The 20,308-nt window shown below is 42.0% G+C and overlaps 1 protein-coding gene across 4 annotated transcripts in view; it reads right to left on the reverse strand.

Moving 5' to 3' along the window:
- The window catches only part of LOC144989362 (uncharacterized), a 48,783-nt gene extending 28,776 nt beyond the window's left edge, over positions 1-20,007 (reverse strand). Inside the window, exon 1 of one of the 4 annotated variants that reach the window (XR_013653515.1) lies at positions 19,241-20,007. Coding sequence is in view for 3 of the 4 variants with exons in the window: in XM_078941680.1 (XP_078797806.1) it covers positions 19,241-19,412 (172 nt within the window). In the remaining variant the exon portion in view is untranslated. The remainder of the gene's footprint in view (positions 1-19,240) is intronic. The other 3 variants (XM_078941680.1, XM_078941676.1, XM_078941667.1) reach the window with 3 other exon arrangements.
- Between the last annotated feature and the right edge of the window lie 301 nt (positions 20,008-20,308).

Genomic DNA, 20,308 nt, shown 5'->3' on the forward strand with positions numbered 1-20,308 from the left:
GCCCCGCCACATGCTTTGACATAAAAGCTTGATTTTTTTCAAGGAATGTCCATCAGATGGAAACCTACAAAAAAATCTCTTGGGACCAAGCTGTCAGTTGCACAGGAAGTCTGCTATATTGATGTCAATATGTCATTTTTGCTGAATTTTGGTCATTTGCAGGCCTCGTTCTAGAACGTACTCCTCCTAGAGATTTTTGAACAATGACTCCAAACTTTGGTTTTGTAAACTACACCCATGTCCGATGTTAAATTGCAAAGCTTTTAAGTTTTTACGGATGTTTGTGACCGTGGCGGCGCGTCAAAATTCGAGGTCATTTTGAAAACACGCCATGAAAAGAAAAATGGCCATTATTCAGCCATGCATAATCCAATTTGATCCAAAATTTATGTGCATGATTGCAGTCTGACTCTGAACACATCTGCAGTGGAAGAATCCGGAACAGGTGTAGCGCCACCTGCTGGCAAGAGGAAATGACATGTTTGACTTGGAGCATCACTGCTCCAAGTAGGATGAGCCGACACACCTCAAAATGATATCCACCTGTTAAAAAGCCATTGAAGTTTACTCTGACAAAAAGCCATAACTTTCAATGCGGGGGTGTGGTCGTGACAGAGCGGCGAAGTTGGGCGTCTCGCCATGCACACAAAAGTTGCTATCACGTGCACATTCCTTGTCCGATCTCACTTAAATTCGATGGAGATGATGATGCTTCCATTCTGAAACCATGGATATGACAATCTTGGACGAGCTCCATAGCGCCACCTAGATATAAACAAATACATTTTTTGTCACATTTTGACCTATCTTTTCTCTGTGCTTTGTCAGACGTTCATAAAATTACAACAGGAGATACTCACAAGGGTCTTCTCTCATTGTTTAAAGTTTCATGGGCGTACACCTGACGGTGCTTGCGCAAGCCACCGCCAAACAGGAAGTGGTTGATTGCGTTGCAGTCAGATAATTAAAAATTCATAAAAAATCAACCGTTTGTATCACTAGGCTGAGATTTCAGAATGAGATGTCTCTTACATATCTCCACCTTAGATATACAGCTCTCGCATGGGTGCACAAAAATGACTCAATAGCGCCACCTACAATGTTTGTTTTCGCGAGCCCCGCCATGTTCTTTAACATACAAGCTTGATATTTACAGGACATGTTCATCAGATGGAAACCTACAAAAAAGTCTCTTGGGACCAAGCTGTCAGTTGCACAGGAAGTCTGCTATATTGATGTCAATATGTCATTTTTGCTGTGTTTTGGTCATTTGCAGGCCTCGTTCTAGAACGAACTCCTCCTAGAGATTTGTGAACAATGACTCCAAACTTTGGTTTTGTAAACTAGACACATGTCTGATGTTAAATTGCGAAGCTTTTAAGTTTTTATGGTTGTTTGTGACCGTGGCGGCACGTCAAAATTCGAAGGCGTTTCGAAATCACGCCATGAAAAGAAAAATGGCCATTACTCAGCCATGCATAATCCAATTTGATCCCAAATTGGTATGCATGATTGTAGTCTGACTCTGAACACATCTGGAGTGGAAGAATACGGAAAAGGTGTAGCGCCACCTGCTGACAACAGGAAATGACATGTTTTACTTGGAGCATCACTGCTCCAAGTAGGATGAGCCGACACACCTCAAAATGACGTCCACCTGTTGAAAAACCATTGAAGTTTACTCTGATAAAAAACATATCTTTCAACGCAGGGGTGTGGTCTTGACAGAGCGGCAAAGTTGGGCGTCTCGCCATGCACACAAATGTTGCTCTCATGTGCCCATTCCTTGTCCAATCTCACTGAATTTCAATGGATATGATGAAGCTTCCATTCTGAACCCATGGATATGACAACTTTGGACGAGCTCTATAGCGCCACCTAGTTATTGTATGGGGCACATTCTGCCCTGTATTTTCTCTTTGCTTTGTCCGATGTGCATGAAATTAAAACTGGAGATACTCAGAAGGGTCCTCTCTCATAATCTGAAGTTTCATGGGTGTACACCTGACGGTGCCTGCGTAACAGGAAGTGGTCGATTATGTGCACCCAAATAATAGAAATTTATTATAAATCAGCCGTTTGTCTCAGGAAGCTGAGATTTCAGAATTAGATGCCTTTAATAACCTCCAGCTTTGATATGTAACACAATAGGGTCTATGAGAAACTTCATACCTCTTTTTTTCCTATACAATTTTGGACTGAACAAAGATTTTTAGCATAAATTCTGTTTAGGTTATCAGCACCAAGAATTCAACTTTCATAGGCATTTATGTGCTACTGCTTCCTAAAAAAATTCAGAATGATTGAAGTTACAGGTGAACTTTTAGACAACATTTCATCCAAAAAGGTCCGAAAACGTCTTTTTAGGCAAAACTGCAAACACCTATTTTTTTGCATAACTTATCTTTCAAATATCAGCACAAAAAAATTAAAAACGGTAGGGATCTGTGTTTGCTGCCTTCCATATTTTTTTCAGACTTAAAAGTGTAACAGATGATTTATAAAAAATCCTTTTTCATCCAAAAACCTGTGTTAAATCTGTCTAGACTCCAAACAAACATTTTTTTATGGTAACTTATGTTTCAACAATCGACACCAATTTTCACAGACCTATAGCTGAACATGTCCCATAGCTTCCTGAATATTTTCATAGATATAAAATGAACTGGTCATTCTAACATCTGGCATTCTAACATCTAACATCTTACATGTCGAAAGCCTCTCTCAGCCTGGCTCTGCTGAAGGAGTCGTGTTACAACCCCGCCCCCTCCTGCTGGGACCCCTGCTATGTAAATTAGCAAGCAGTGAACAGAGAGATGAGGAGTAAGAATGGCCATTACTCAGGCATGCATAATCCAAAGACAGCCAGTTAAACACTGAAAGACATATTTTTTCGGTATGTCTTTCATACATCTTTAGTATTAAAAACTCTCCAAGATGAATGTGCCTGACTCCACCTGCAGGTGGATCACAGACTTCCTGACGGACAGACAGCAGTATGTGAGGCTGGGGAAGCTCGTCTCAGATACTCGGACCACAAGCACCGGATCCCCCCAGGGCTGTGTCCTTTCACCCCTGTTACTCTCCCTGTACACAAACAGCTGCACAGCTGGTCACCTGTCTGTCAAACTCCTGAAGTTTGCTGATGACACCACACTCATCGGCCTCATCTCTGACGGAGATGAGTCGGCCTACAGGAGTGAAATAGCCAGGCTGGTGTCATAGTGCAGCGCTAACAACCTGGAGCTTAATGCTCTGAAGACAGTGGAGATGACAGTGGACTTCAGGAAGGCCCCAGCCCCCCTCCCCCCTGTCATCCTCTGTGACTCCCCGGTGACCTCTGTGGAGTCCTTCTGCTTCCTGGGAACCATCATCAGCCAGGACCTCAAGTGGGAGCAGAACATCAGCTCCATCACTAAGAAGGTCCAGCAGAGGATGTACTTCCTGAGGCAGCTGAAGAAGTTTCACCTCCCTGAAAAGATGCTGGTAGACTTTTACACCGCCATCATCGAATCCACCCTCACGTCCTCCATCACAGTCTGGTTCGCTGCGGCCACGGCCAGAGACAAGGCCAAGCTGCAACGCGTCATCCACTCAGCAGAGAAGGTGATCGGCTGCCACCTCCCGTCTCTTCAGGAGCTGCACATCTCCAGGACCTGGAGGCGGGCAGCCAGGATTGTAGCCAACCCCTCTCATCCAGGACATAATCTCTTTCGGCCCCTCCCTTCTGGCAAGAGGCTCCGGTCCATCAGGACCAGGACCTCGCGCCACAAGAACAGCTTCTTCCCCACTGCAGCCAGCCTGCTGAACAGAACCCCAACTCCCCCAGGTGACCCCCCCCCCCCCCCCCCCGCCCACCAAAGGACTGTCGGTGCCACTTACAGGCCCCACCATCCCAGCCCATCTGTGCTCCCACTTTAATTCACCTTACTCTACTGTATATAGTGTGTTGTTAACTTAATTTTTAACTTATTCTTAATTGCACTATACACCAAGTCAAATTCCTCGTTTTGTAAAGTGCGCTCTACTGAACCTGGCAATAAAACTTTTTCTGATTTCTGATTCTGATTCTGATTCTATTAATCATTGTTTTTTATTCATTCAAAATGCAATTACATCAATATTTTATCTTTTTTCTTTTCCTTTTTCTTTTTTTTTTATCTCTTATATCCTTTTTTATAATCAATGTTTGAACTTCTTTTCCTTTCTATTGTCATGGTTTCAGTTTGTTGTCTTTTTTTTCGCTTTAGTTCTTGTTCTGTCTTGTTTGGTTCTGTTTCCTGTTTTATTTTGAAAGGTTTCCTGTCTTGTCATGTTTCTTGAGTTTTACTTCCTTTGGTCCCCATCTGCCCTAATCGTGTTCACCTGTGTCTTGTCTGCCCTGTCTGTATATAAGTCTTGTCTCTGCCTTCCTCCTGTGCTGGTCCATTAACTTCTGCTCATGTTGATCACGTCTTCTTGTCTGGCGTCCATGTCCCTTGCCATGCCACAGTAAGTTTTTGTTTTTAGTTTTGTCATCCTGCTCTGCAGCGCTTTTTGTTAGTTAAATAAACCCACTTGCCCTGAACCCGTTTGCCTCCCGTCTCTGCGCCTGGGTCCTACCTGCTCTCGAGCCTCCCCCCCACACGACATCTATACATCCAATGAAATTAAACTACAAATCAACAAACACAACTGATAACAAATGTCTCTTAAAAATGATGTGTATATTTGCAGAACCTTAAAAACACCAAACAAATAACAAATGCTTCCCAATTAAAGCACAAAAAATGGAACACAAAATGTAAAACCCAAGTTAGAAATTGCAATTTGAAAAAGATACTTTTTTCAGCAGCTTTTCAAAATCAATCACCAATTCTACTCTTCTGTGGATGAAACAAAGAACTCCAGAACAATGAAGCCATTTCTCTAAGTCTCTCTCACCTTCAGTTTTAAACAAGGTCTGTGAAAATCCACCATACATTGGTCACATGAACTCAGAGACCTGCTAAAAGTGCACAATTGTAAAAGCTCTTTTATATAGACAACTGTTTGTTTGCTTAGAGCTCTAAATATAAAAAAAAAGATGGAGAACCATATCAACTGGATTAATAACAGGGTGGCATGTTTAGACAACATGAAGCTGTCCATCACATTTTTGACCTAAACATGTAAACACATCCTTGGCTCTGCGGTTAGGAGATGGTATTTGGGAATCTCTTTATACCAGGAGCCAGCCTGGCCATTGGAACATCGCCACAGTGCCCATCCAGACTGGGACAGCAACGGGGTCCACTTCACAGCCGTGAGGCTGCTGTGTTTAACTCCAGCTGTCCCAGCAAGGGAGACAACTGCAGCAACATCCACTGACCAAGCTGACAAGCCCTGGCAGAAAAGATCCCCACAAGAAAAACACTGGCTCAGGCAGGCTGGTCAAAAAAAAATAGTTTTGCCAATGTCTTGCAGCTCGCAGATCAAGTGGTTTAGTTTTCCAGTAATGTCAGTCAAGAATGCAAGTTCAGATTCACAATGTTCATATTCACCATATTCAACAGACATCTCCTCCAATAGCACCTTAAAAATCCTGTGCTGTTTTGCTTTGCAGCTGAGGTTGTTTACGATTTTCAGAATAAGAGTCATTATATGTCCAGAGCCAATCACTTCTGCACATAAGGCCTGCTGGTGAATGACGCAGCAGTAATGCAGACATTTTGGAAAGTCTGGGTCAGCTTTACAGTGAGTGATGAAACCTGTTTGTCTATTGATCATAGCAGGAGTCCCATCTGCAGTCACTGCTACCAGCTTTTCTAATTGTACCTTTTTCTGCACAAAAACTCCTTCACCGTGTTATACATTTCAACTCCTCTTGTAGTTGTCTGTAAGGGCAGATGTGTCAGGAGTTCTTCTCTTGTGGAAACCAAAATCTATGCTGTACTGTTGCCGTCCACAGACTCATCACACTGGACGTTAACCACCTTCACTTTGCAAGATCCCGGTCCAGCTAATTGGCCAAGTTATCAGACATAGCTGACACTCATCTAGACATTGTAGTGGAAATTGAATGAGTTCTATTGTTCTCATCCTTAGGGACAGTGATAGCAATTATCATCATTGCTTGAATTTTTTTCATGCTATATGCAAAAGTCTTTGTCCCTTAAGGCAACAGATTACAGCCCCCCCCCCCCCCAGGCTGCTGTCGTATTAACAATAGCTTGGAGCTCCAGAATGGACAAGAAAAAACGACGAGAATGGCTCGAGCAGGGCGTTGCTCACGGGGCGGTCGCTCGTGCCATGCGGTCGCACGTGCTCGGGCCCGCTAAATGCTACTTGTAGCTTTAATTATTATTATTATTATTATTATTATTATTATTATTATTCTACCGGAAGAGTCGCCTTTTTGAGGCCTTTAACATACCCCAAAACTCACCAAATTTGGCACACACATCAGGAGTCGCGAAAAATTTCGTATTTTATAGGAGATTGGCATGGGCGCAGAAAAACGGCTCGATAGCGCCACCTACAGTGACTTTTGTCCCGACGCCCCGCATACGCTTTAACGTACAAGCTTGATTTTTACAGGGCATGTTCTTCAGATGGAGACCTACAAAAAAGTCTGAAAGGACCCACCTGTCACTCGCACAGGAAGTCTGATATATTGAGGTCAATATGTCATTTTTGCTTCATTTTGGACATTTGCAGGCCTCACTCTAGAGCGAACTCCTCCTAGAGATTTGTGAATATTGACTCCAAACTTTGGTTTTGTAAACTAAACACATGTCCGATCTTAAATTGCGAAGCTTTTAAGTTTTTACGGATGTTTGTGACCGTGGCGGCGCGTCGAAAATGGAGGTCATTTTGAAAACACGCCATGAAAAGAAAAATGGCCATTACCCAGCCATGCAAAATCCAATATGATCCAAAGTTGATATGCATGATTGTAGTCTGACTTTGAACACATCTGCAGTGGAAGAATCTGGAATAGGTGTAGCGCCACCTGCTGGCAAAAGGAAATGACATGTTTTACTTGGAGCATCACTGCTCCAAGTAGGATGAGCCGACACACCTCAAAATGATGTCCACCTGTTGAAAAGCCATTGATGTTTACTCTGATAAAAAGCCATAACCTTCAATGCGGGGGTGTGGTTGTGACAGAGCGGCGAAGTTGGGCATCTCGCCATGCACACAAAAGTTGCTCTCACGTGCACATTCCTTGTCCAATCTCACTGAAATTCAATAGAGGTGATGAAGCTTCCATTCTGAACCAATGGATATGACAATCTTGGACGAGCTCCATAGCGCCACCTAGATATTGACAAATACATTTTATGTCACATTCTGACCTATCTTTTCTCTGTGCTTTGTCCGACATTCATAAAATTACAACAGGAGATACTCATAAGGGTCTTCTCTCATCGTCTAAAGTTTCATGGGTGTACACCTGACGGTGCCTGCGCAAGCCACCACCAAACAGGAAGTGGTTGATTGCGTTGCAGTCAGATAATTAAAAATTCATAAAAAATCAGCCGTTTGTATCACGAGGCTGAGATTTCAGAATGAGAGGCCTCTTACATATCTCCAACTTAGATACACAGCACTTGCATGGGTGAACAAAAAACGGCTCAATAGCGCCACCTACCATGTTTGTTTTTGAGAGCCCCGCCATGTTCTTTAACATACAAGCTTGATATTTACAGGACATGTTCATCAGATGGAAACCTACAAAAAAGTCTCGTGGGACCAAGCTGTCAGTCGCACAGGAAGTCTGCTATATTGATGTCAATATGTCAGTTTTGCTCTATTTTGGTCCTTTGCAGGCCTCGTTCTAGAACGAACTCCTCCTAGAGATTTTTGAACAATGACTCCAAACTTTGGTTTTGTAAACTAAACACATGTCCAATATTAAATTGCGAAGCTTTTAAGTTTTTACGGTTGTTTGTGACCGTGGCGGCTCGTCAAAATTTGAGGTCGTTTCGAAATCACGCCATGAAAAGAAAAATGGCCATTACTCAGCCATAAATAATCTAATCTGATCCAAATTTGTTGTGCATGATTTTAGTCTGACTTTGAACACATCTGCAGTGGAAAAATCCGAAACAGGTGTAGCGCCACCTGTTGGCAAGAGGAAATGACATGTTTTACTTGGAGCATCACTGCTCCAAGTAGGATGAGCAAACACACCTCAAAATGACCTCCACCTGTTGAAAAACCATTGAAGTTTACTCTGATGAAAAACAAATCTTTCAACGCGGGGGTGTGGTCGTGACAGAGCGGCGAAGTTGGGTATCTCGCCATGCACAAATGTTGCTCTCACGTTCACATTCCTTGTCTGATCTCACTGAAATTAAATAGATTTGATGAAACTTCCATTCTGAACCCATGGATATGACAATTTTGGACGAGCTATATATGTTCATAAATGATCATGAAGCATGATCATATAATCAAGCTTCATAGGAAATCAGCCGTTTGTCTCAGGAAGCTGAGATTTCAGAATTAGATGCGTCTTACAAAGCTCCACGTTTGAAAAGCAGCACTATACGTACGAGAAACATTTAACCACCTTAATCACCCTATTGTGCTGAAAGCAAATTTTAGGACATTTTGACTTAAGGAAATATTTTTATCATAACTTCTGTTTAGTTTATCAGCACCAAAATAAAAAATATTTACATTTATAAAATGAACTGGTCAACTCTAGGATTTTATTTTATTCAATCTTACATCCTCAAGCTTTTCATCAGTCTCCCCTGCTGCAGGAGTGGAGTTAGCCCCCCCCCCGGCTGTGTGCTCACATGTAAATTAGCCAGGAGTGGCAGACAGAAAGTAGAACAGTTAGAAAGCCTAGTTCAACACTAAAATACAGCAATTTCCTTTGTTTTGTTTGTCTTTTATACATCCTTAGCACTAATCATTGCTTTTTTATTCATCCAAAATACAATTAACTTTATATTTTATCTTTTTTTTTTTTACAAACAAAATATATGAATGTGCTCCAAAACAAAACCCAGTCTCAGTACACTCCTACAGATGTAACATCAGACAGTAAATGTCTCTTTTATGCTTTTTTAATCAATGCTGCAACTTCTTTTCATTTCCTTTCAATACATCCAAAGAAATTAAACTACAACGACAACAAACACAACATATAGCAAATGTCTCTAAGAAGATTGTGTATATACATTATGTACCACCTTTAAACACCAAATAAATAACAAATCTTTCTAATACAATCACAAAAAATGGAACACAAAATGTAAAACCCAAATTAGAAATTGCAATTTTAAAAAGATACATTTTTCAGCAGCTTTTCAAAATCAATCACATATTTTACTCTTCTGTGGATGAAACAAAGAAGTCCAGAGCAATGTAGCCACTTCTCCAAAGTCTCTGTCACCTTCAGTTTTACACAAAGTCTGTGAAAATCCACCATACATTGGTCACATGTATTCAGAGACCTGCTAAAAGTCCACAATTGTAAAAGCTCTTATATAGACAACTGTTTGTTTGCTTGGAGCTCTAAATATAAAAAAATGCTTTTCTATCACCTAGACACAGATGGAGAACCATATCAACTGGATTAATAACAGGGTGGATAGCTGTCCATCACATTTTTGACCTAAACATGTAAACACATCCTTGGCTCTGCAGTTAGGAAATGGTATTTGGGAATCTCTTTATACCAGGAGCCAGCCTGGCCATTGGAACATCGCCACAGTGCCCATCCAGACTGGGACAGCAACGGGGTCCACTTCAGAGCCGTGAGCTGCTGTGTTTAACTCCAGCTGTCCCAGCAAGGGAGACAACTGCAGCAACATCCACTGACCAAGCTGACAAGCCCTGGCAGAAAAGATCCCCACAAGAAAAACACTGGCTCAGGCAGGCTGGTCAAAAAAAAATAGTTTTGCCATTGTCTTGCAGCTCGCAGATCAAGTGGTTTAGTTTTCCAGTAATGTCAGTCAAGAATGCAAGTTCAGATTCACAATGTTCATATTCACCATATTCAACAGACATCTCCTCCAATAGCACCTTAAAAATCCTGTGCTGTTTTGCTTTGCAGCTGAGGTTGTTTACGATTTTCAGAATAAGAGTCATTATATGTCCAGAGCCAATCACTTCTGCACATAAGGCCTGCTGGTGAATGACGCAGCAGTAATGCAGACATTTTGGAAAGTCTGGGTCAGCTTTACAGTGAGTGATGAAACCTGTTTGTCTATTGATCATAGCAGGAGTCCCATCTGCAGTCACTGCTACCAGCTTTTCTAATTGTACCTTTTTCTGCACAAAAACTCCTTCACCGTGTTATACATTTCAACTCCTCTTGTAGTTGTCTGTTAGGGCAGATGTGTCAGGAGTTCTTTTCTTGTGGAAACCAAAAGCTATGCTGTACTGTTGCCGTCCACAGACTCATCACACTGGACGTTAACCACCTGCACTTTGCAAGATCCCGGTCCAGCTAATTGGCCAAGTTATCAGACATAGCTGACACTCATCTAGACATTGTAGTGGAAATTGAATGAGTTCTATTGTTCTCATCCTTAGGGACAGTGATAGCAATTATCATCATTGCTTGAATTTTTTTCATGCTATATGCAAAAGTCTTTGTCCCTTAAGGCAACAGATTACAGCCCCCCCCCCCCCCCCCCCCCCCCCCCCAGGCTGCTGTCGTATTAACAATAGCTTGGAGCTCCAGAATGGACAAGAAAAAACGACGAGAATGGCTCGATCAGGGCGTTGCTCACGGGGCGGTCGCTCGTGCCATGCGATCGCACGTGCTCGGGCCCGCTAAATGCTACTTGTAGCTTTAATTATTATTATTCTTTTTCTTCCGACGGAAGAGTCGCCTTTTTGAGGCCTTTAACATACCCCAAAACTCACCAAATTTGGCACACACATCAGGAGTCGCGAAAAATTTCGTATTTTACAGGAGATTGGCATGGGCGCACAAAAACGGCTCGACAGCGCCACCTACAGTGACATTTGTCCCGAGCCCCCGCATATGCTTTAACATACAAGCTTGATTTTTTCAGGACATGTTCATCAGATGGAAACCTACAAAAAAGTCTCTTGGTACCAAGCTGTCAGTCGCACAGGAAGTCTGCTATATTGGTGTCAATATGTCATTTTTGCTCTATTTTGGGCATTTGTAGGCCTCCTTCTAGAACGAACTCCTCCTAGAGATTTATGAATAATGACTCCAAACTTTGGTTTTGTAAACTAGACCCATGTCTGATGTTAAATTGCGAAGCTTTAAAAGTATTACGGATGTTTGTGACCGTGGCGGCGCGTCGAACTTGGAGGTCATTTCGAAAACACGCCATGAAACGGAAAATGGCCATTACTCAGCCATGTATAATCCAATCTGATCCAAAATTGATATGCATGATTTTAGTCTGACTCTGAACACATCTGCAGTGAAAGAATCTGGAAAAAGTGTAGCGCCACCTGCTGGCAAGAGGAAATGACATGTTTGACTTGGAGCATCACTGCTCCAAGTAGGATGAGCCGACAAACCTCAAAATGATGTCCACCTGTTGAAAAGCCATTGAAGTTTACTCTGATAAAAAGCCATAACTTTCAATGCGGGGGTGTGGTCGTGACAGAGCGGCGAAGTTGGGCGCCTCGCCGTGCACACAAAAGTTGCTCTCACGTGCACATTCCTTGTCCAATCTCACTGAAATTCGATGGAGGTGATGAGGCTTCCATTCTGAACCAATGGATATGACAATCTTGGACGAGCTCTATAGCGCCACCTAGATATTGACAAATACATTTTATGTCACATTCTGACCTGTCTTTTCTCTGTGCTTTGTCCGATGTTCATAAAATTACAACAGGAGATACTCACAAGGGTTTTCTCTCATTGTGTAAAGTTTCATGGGTGTACACCTGACGGTGCCTGCGCAAGCCACCGCCAAACAGGAAGTGGTTGATTGCGTTGCAGTCAGATAATTAAAAATTCATAAAAAAATCAGCCGTTTTTCTGACGAGGCTGAGATTTCAGAATGAAATTCCCCCATACATATCTCCAACTTAAATATACAGAACTCGCACGGGTGCACAAAAACGGCTCAATAGCGCCACCTACAATGTTTGTTTTCGCGAGCCTCGCCATGTTCTTTAACATACAAGCTTGATATTTACAGGACATGTTCATCAGATGAAAACCTACAAAAAAGTCTCTTGGTACCAAGCTGTCAGTTGCACAGGAAGTCTGCTATATTGGTGTCAATATGTCATTTTTGGTGTATTTTGGTCATTTGCAGGCCTCCTTCTAGAACGAACTCCTCCTAGAGATTTGTGAATAATGACTCCAAACTTTGGTTTTGTAAACTAAACACATGTCCGATGTTAAATTGCGAAGCTTTTAAGTTTTTACGGTTGTTTGTGACCGTGGCTGCGCGTCAAAATTGGAGGTCGTTTCGAAAACACGCCATGAAAAGAAGAATGGCCATAACTCAGCCATGCATAATCTAATCTGATCCAAAATTTATGTGCATGATTGTAGTCTGACTCTGAACAAATCTGCAGTGGAAAAATATGGAATAAGTGTAGCGCCACCTGTTGGCAACAGGAAATGACATGTCTTACTTGGAGCATCACTGCTCCAAGTAGGATGAGCAAACGCACCTCAAAATGACATCCACCTGTTAAAAATCCATTGAAGTTTACTCTGATAAAAAACCAAATCTTTCAAAGCGGGGGTGTGGTCGTGACAGAGCGGCGAAGTTGGGTGTCTCGCCATGCACACAAATGTTGCTCTCACGTGCACATTCCTTGTCCGATCTCACTGAAAATAAATGGATATGATGAAGCTTCAATTCTGAACCCATGGATATGATAAGTTTGGACGAGCTCTATAGCGCCACCTAGTTATTGCATGGGGCACATTCTGCCCTGTATTTTCTCAGTGCTTTGTCCGATGTTCATAAAATTACAACAGGAGATACTCACAAGGGTCTTCTCTCATCGTTTAAAGTTTCATGGGTGTACACCTGACAATGATTGCGCAAGCCACCACCAAACAGGAAGTGGTTGATTGCGTTGCAGTCAGATAATTAAAAATTCATAAAAAATCAGCCGTTTGTATCACAAGGCTGAGATTTCAGAATGAGATGCCTCCTATATATATCCAACTTAGTGTCCAGAGCCAATCACTTTTACACTTAAGGCCTACTGGTGAATGAAGCAGCAGTAATGCAGACATTTTGGAAAGTCTGGGTCAGCTTTACAGTGAGTGATGAAACCTGTTTGTCTATTGATCATAGCAGGAGCCCCGTCTGCAGTCACTGCTACCAGCTTTTCTAATGGTACCTTTTTCTGCACAAAAACTCCTTTACCGTGTTATACATTTCAACTCCTCCTATATTTGTTTGTAAGGGCAGTTCTGTCAAGAGTTCTTCTCTTGATGTAAAGAAAAACAAAAAAAACAAACAAACACACAGCTGCGCTGCACTGCTGCTGTCTAGAGAATCTTCAAACTGGATGCAAAACAACATGCGCTTTGCAAGATCCCATTCCACCTGATCAGCCAATTTATCAAACATAGCTGACACATGTCGAGACATTGTAGTGGAAATTAGATCACTTCTATTCTTCACATCTTTAGGTACAGTGTTAGTGATTATCATCATTGCTTGATTGACAACTTTTTAATCTGAAAAGGCCTTCTGGATGAGAAAATGAGCAGGACTAAAGAAAGCTTTGTTTGAATTTTTTTTCACAATATATGCAAAAATATCAGTCCTTCAAGGAAACAGATTACAGCCCCCCCCCCACCCCCACCTTCCGCCGAAAGGCTGCTGTCATGTTAAATGTAGCTTGCAGCGCCAGAATGCAGAAGGAAGAACGACACAAAACGGCTCGAGCAGGGCATTGTTCATTCACTCACTCGTTCATGCTATATGCAAAAGTCTTTGTCCCTTAAGGCAACAGATTACAGTCCCCCCCTCCCACACCCCCCACAGGCTGCTTTCATATTAACATTAGCTTGGAGCTCCAGAATGGACAAGAAAGAACGACGAGAATGGCTCGAGCAGGGCGTTGCTCACGGGGCGGTCGCTCACGGGGCGGTCGCACGTGCTCGGGCCCGCTAAATGCTACTTGTAGCTTTAATTATTATTATTCTTTTTCTTCCGACGGAAGAGTCGCCTTTTTGAGGCCTTTAACATACCCCAAAACTCACCAAATTTGGCACACACATCAGGAGTCGCGAAAAATTTTGTATTTTACAGGAGATTGGCATGGGCGCACAAAAACGGCTCGACAGCGCCACCTACAGTGACATTTGTCCCGAGCCCCCGCATATGCTTTAACATACAAGCTTGATTTTTTCAGGACATGTTCATCAGATGGAAACCTACAAAAAAGTCTCTTGGTACCAAGCTGTCAGTCGCACAGGAAGTCTGCTATATTGGTGTCAATATGTCATTTTTGCTCTATTTTGGACATTTGTAGGCCTCCTTCTAGAACGAACTCCTCCTAGAGATTTATGAATAATGACTCCAAACTTTGGTTTTGTAAACTAGACCCATGTCTGATGTTAAATTGCGAAGCTTTAAAAGTATTACGGATGTTTGTGACCGTGGCGGCGCGTCGAACTTGGAGGTCATTTCGAAAACACGCCATGAAAAGGAAATTTGGCCATTACTCAGCCATGTATAATCCAATCTGATCCAAAATTAATGTGCATGATTGTAGTCTGACTCTGAACACATTTGCAGTGAAAGAATCTGGAACAAGTGTAGCGCCACCTGCTGGCAAGAGGAAATGACATGTTTGACTTGGAGCATCACTGCTCCAAGTAGGATGAGCCGACAAACCTCAAAATGATGTCCACCTGTTGAAAAGCCATTGAAGTTTACTCTGATAAAAAGCCATAACTTTCAATGCGGGGGTGTGGTCGTGACAGAGCGGCGAAGTTGGGCGCCTCGCCGTGCACACAAAAGTTGCTCTCACGTGCACATTCCTTGTCCAATCTCACTGAAATTCGATGGAGGTGATGAGGCTTCCATTCTGAACCAATGGATATGACAATCTTGGACGAGCTCTATAGCGCCACCTAGATATTGACAAATACATTTTATGTCACATTCTGACCTGTCTTTTCTCTGTGCTTTGTCCGATGTTCATAAATTTACAACAGGAGATACTCAAAAGGGTTTTCTCTCATTGTGTAAAGTTTCATGGGTGTACACCTGACGGTGCCTGCGCAAGCCACCGCCAAACAGGAAGTGGTTGATTGCGTTGCAGTCAGATAATTAAAAATTCATAAAAAATCAGCCGTTTTTCTGACGAGGCTGAGATTTCAGAATGAAATTCCCCCATACATATCTCCAACTTAGATATACAGCACTTGCACGGGTTCACAAAAACGGCTCAATAGCGCCACCTACAATGTTTGTTTTCGCGAGCCTCGCCATGTTCTTTAACATACAAGCTTGATATTTACAGGACATGTTCATCAGATGAAAACCTACAAAAAAGTCTCTTGGTACCAAGCTGTCAGTTGCACAGGAAGTCTGCTATATTGGTGTCAATATGTCATTTTTGGTGTATTTTGGTCATTTGGAGGCCTTGTTCTAGAACGAACTCCTCCTAGAGATTTGTGAATAATGACTCCAAACTTTGGTTTCTGTAAACTAAACACATGTCCGATGTTAAATTGCGAAGCTTTTAAGTTTTTACGGTTGTTTGTGACCGTGGCTGCGCGTCAAAATTGGAGGTCGTTTCGAAAACACGCCATGAAAAGAAGAATGGCCATAACTCAGCCATGCATAATCTAATCTGATCCAAAATTTATGTGCATGATTGTAGTCTGACTCTGAACAAATCTGCAGTGGAAAAATATGGAATAAGTGTAGCGCCACCTGTTGGCAACAGGAAATGACATGTCTTACTTGGAGCATCACTGCTCCAACTAGGATGAGCAAACGCACCTCAAAATGACATCCACCTGTTGAAAATCCATTGAAGTTTACTCTGATAAAAAACCATAACTTTCAAAGCGGGGGTGTGGTCGTGACAGAGCGGCGAAGTTGGGCGTCTCGCCATGCACACAAAAGTTGCTCTCACGTGCACATTCCTTGTCCGATCTCACTGAAAATAAATGGACATGATGAAGCTTCAATTCTGAACCCATGGATATGACAAGTTTGGACGAGCTCTATAGCGCCACCTAGTTATTGCATGGGGCACATTCTGCCCTGTATTTTCTCAGTGCTTTGTCCGATGTTCATAAAATTACAACAGGAGATACTCACAAGGGTCTTCTATCATCGTTTAAAGTTTCATGGGTTTACACCTGACAATGATTGCGCAAGCCACCACCAAACAGGAAGTGGTTGATTGCGTTGCAGTCAGATAATTAAAAATTCATAAAAAATCAGCCGTTTGTATCACGACGCTGAGATTTCAGAATAAGATGCCTCTTACATATCTCCCTTTTAGATATACAGCACTCGCATGGGTGCATAAAAACGGCTCAATAGCGCCACCTACAATGTTTGTTTTCGCGAGCCCCGCCATGTTCTTTAACATACAAGCTTGATATTTACAGGACATGTTCATCAGATGTAAAACTACAAAAAAGTCTCTTGGTACCAAGCTGTCAGTTGCACAGGAAGTCTGCTATATTGGTGTCAATATGTCATTTTTTCTGTATTTTGGTCATTTGCAGGCCTCCTTTTAGAACGAACTCCTCCTAGAGATTTGTGAATAATGACTCCAAACTTTGGTTTTGTAAACTAAACACATGTCCGATGTTAAATTGCGACGCTTTTAAGTTTTTACGGTTGTTTGTGTCCGTGGCGGCACGTCAAAATTGGAGGTTGTTTCGAAAACACGCCATGAAAAGAAAAATAGCCATTACTCAACCATGCATAATCTAATCTGATCCAAAATTGATGTGTATGATTGTAGTCTGACTCTGAACACATTGGCCGTGTAAGAATCCGGAAAAAGTGTAGCCCCACCAGCTGGCAACAGGAAATGACATGTTTTACTTGGAGCATCACTGCTCCAACTAGGATGAGCAAACACACCTCAAAATGACATCCACCTGTTGAAAAGCCATTGAAGTTTACTCTGATAAAAAGCCATATCTTTCAAAGCGGGGCTGTGGTCGTGACAGAGCGGCAAAGTTGGGCGTCTCGCCATGCATAAATGTTGCTCTCACGTGCACATTCCTTGTCCAATCTCACTGAAATTAAATGGATATGATGAAGCTTCCATTTTGTACCCATGGATATGACAACTTTGGACGAGCTCTATAGCGCCACCTAGTTATTGCATAGGGCACATTCTGCCCTGTCTTTTCTCTGTGCTTTGTCAGATGTTCATAAAATTACAACAGGAGATACTCACAAGGGTCTTCTCTCATCGTTTAAAGTTTCATGGGTGTATATTTGACGGTGCCTGCGCAAGCCACCGCCAAACAGGAAGTGGTTGATTGCGTTACAGTCAGATAATTAAAAATTCATAAAAAATCAGCCGTTTGTATCACGAGGCTGAGATTTCAGAATGGGATGCCTCCTACATATCTCCAACTTAGTGTCCAGAGCCAATCACTTTTACACTTAAGGCCTACTGGTGAATGAAGCAGCAGTAATGCAGACATTTTGGAAAGTCTGGGTCAGCTTTACAGTGAGTGATGAAACCTGTTTGTCTATTGATCATAGCAGGAGCCCCGTCTGCAGTCACTGCTACCAGCTTTTCTAATGGTACCTTTTTCTGCACAAAAACTCCTTTACCGTGTTATACATTTCAACTCCTCCTATATTTGTTTGTAAGGGCAGTTCTGTCAAGAGTTCTTCTCTTGATGTAAAGAAAAACAAAAAAAACAAACAAACACACAGCTGCGCTGCACTGCTGCTGTCTAGAGAATCTTCAAACTGGATGCAAAACAACATGCGCTTTACAAGATCCCATTCCACCTGATCAGCCAATTTATCAAACATAGCTGACACATGTCGAGACATTGTAGTGGAAATTAGATCACTTCTATTTTTCACATCTTTAGGTACAGTGTTAATGATTATCATCATTGCTTGATTGACAACTTTTTAATCTGAAAAGGCCTTCTGGATGAGAAAATGAGCAGGACTAAAGAAAGCTTTGTTTGAATTTTTTTTCACAATATATGCAAAAATATCAGTCCTTCAAGGAAACAGATTACAGCCCCCCCCCCACCCCCACCTTCCGCCGAAAGGCTGCTGTCATGTTAAATGTAGCTTGCAGCGCCAGAGTGCAGAAGGAAGAACGACACAAAACGGCTCGAGCAGGGCATTGTTCATTCACTCACTCGTTCATGCTATATGCAAAAGTCTTTGTCCCTTAAGGCAACAGATTACAGTCCCCCACACCCCCCACAGGCTGCTTTCATATTAACATTAGCTTGGAGCTCCAGAATGGACAAGAAAGAACGACGAGAATGGCTCGAGCAGGGCGTTGCTCACGGGGCGGTCGCTCGTGCCAGGCGGTCGCACGTGCTCGGGCCCGCTAAATGCTACTTGTAGCTTTAATTGTATTTATTTCTGATGCAGCTGCCAGGGGATTTTTTTTTTGGGGGGGGGAGGGGGGGGGGGCTTTGAAAGAAGTGGTATATGGGATGGTTCACATGTTATTCTCTTTGTATGAGGAGCCTAAATTAGTTTGTAATGTCAATATTTTTACTTTTCTCCAGTCATTTTACTTTTAACTTGCTGTGAAGTTAGTGAACATCATCACCAACAATAATCCAGTGTAGTTTTTGCGTCACCTTAAATGAAGCAACTTTAGAAAGAGTTGACAGGACCAGATGTGATTTTACGTGGAGTTTCTTCACTTCTGTTTGATTCCATTTCATGTCATGCTCAACAACAAAACACTTTTTCAATGTTAAATCTCACTTGTAGAATCTGTCTGATAAATTATATTTCAGACAAAACATGTTATTTTGGAAGTTTACTATGGAATGAACAGACATGCAATCCAAATGAAAACATTTGTACAACAAATAACAATATAGGGCTTGAAATAACCCTCTTGATTTCAGAGCACAGTCCATGTTATTTGATGATGGGTAACTGTGACATGGATGATATTATTAGCGCTTTACCATCTTTCCAGCTCACTGAGTTCGTACCGTAAACTATGATGTAAACGCGCATGCTAAAAGTCAGTGACGGCTAGTGAGACCACACTTCCACGGATGTCGGCTCACTTGACCGCAGTAAAGAAAAGCATGAAGCTCAAAGGTCTTCTCTGTGTGATGAAGGTGACATACCTATGTGGTGGAGCTGCAGCTGTGGTTTCCAGATGACATCCAGCAGTCTGCGCTGACGACAGAGCTCCTGCTCGTACTGGACGATGGTTCCTTCACAGAGTCTGCAGATTTCTTCAGCAGCAGCAGCTAGTCGCTCGCTGATCAACTCTCTCAGAGACTGAAGGGAAGACATGGTTCCTGCTCCGATCTTCAGCTCCAACTCCCACAAACACCGCCGTCCTCTTCACTGCAGCTCCGATCGATCATCTGCTAGTCTCACAATCACAGCAATCCACGTTGTCTTTCCGTTCAACACTTCTTCACTCATTTACGACACTTTGGAAAATGCTGAGAGTTCCCACACGAACCACGTATCGTCCTTTCTGTCCAAAAACCTCACAAACGTCCCAACTAAACACCACCAACCTCTGAACACAAGCTAACGCTGCTAGCCTGCTAACAAGCTAACGCTGCTAGCGCCTCGTGCTGTTCTTCTTCTTTGTTTGGCTAACAGCGTCATGGTGCTTCAGCGCCACCAGCTGGTCTGGAGTGTCGTCTGTCGCTCATATGATGTCGATGGTTGCAAAAAAAAAAGCCATTTTAACTTGACTGGCAAATAAAGTTTAAAATAAACAGTTTATTTTTCATGAAATAAAAATAAAAAATAAAATAAAAATAGAAAACAAATAATCGAGGAAACATTTTGAGAGATTCAGATTTGACTACAAACCCCATCAGAGACTAACTAAACCTGATCACATTCGTTTATTGTATTTCTAAACTACAGTCATGAATAAAGAAATTTATTAAGCAAACAAGTAAACAAAAACAAAACAAAAGGATAAAAACTTTCAAGTAAAAAGATCCTAAAAATCTGTTTCTAAAGAGAATAATTACAACTACAAATAAACAATAAACTGTATAGTTAATAATAAAGACAAGCAATAGTTTGGAAATTCTTATTACAGTGAAAAAACAATAGAAAAATTTACTTAATTTAATTAAAATTAGATTAACACATTTATGAAGTATATAACTGAGATTTAACATAATAAAAGAAAAGTGAAAAAAAATTAATGATATTTGGAA

Source organism: Oryzias latipes, chromosome 2, assembly GCF_053564925.1.
Source record: "Oryzias latipes strain Hd-rR chromosome 2, Olatipes_Hd-rR_3.1".
NCBI classification, from domain to species: Eukaryota; Metazoa; Chordata; class Actinopteri; order Beloniformes; family Adrianichthyidae; genus Oryzias; species Oryzias latipes.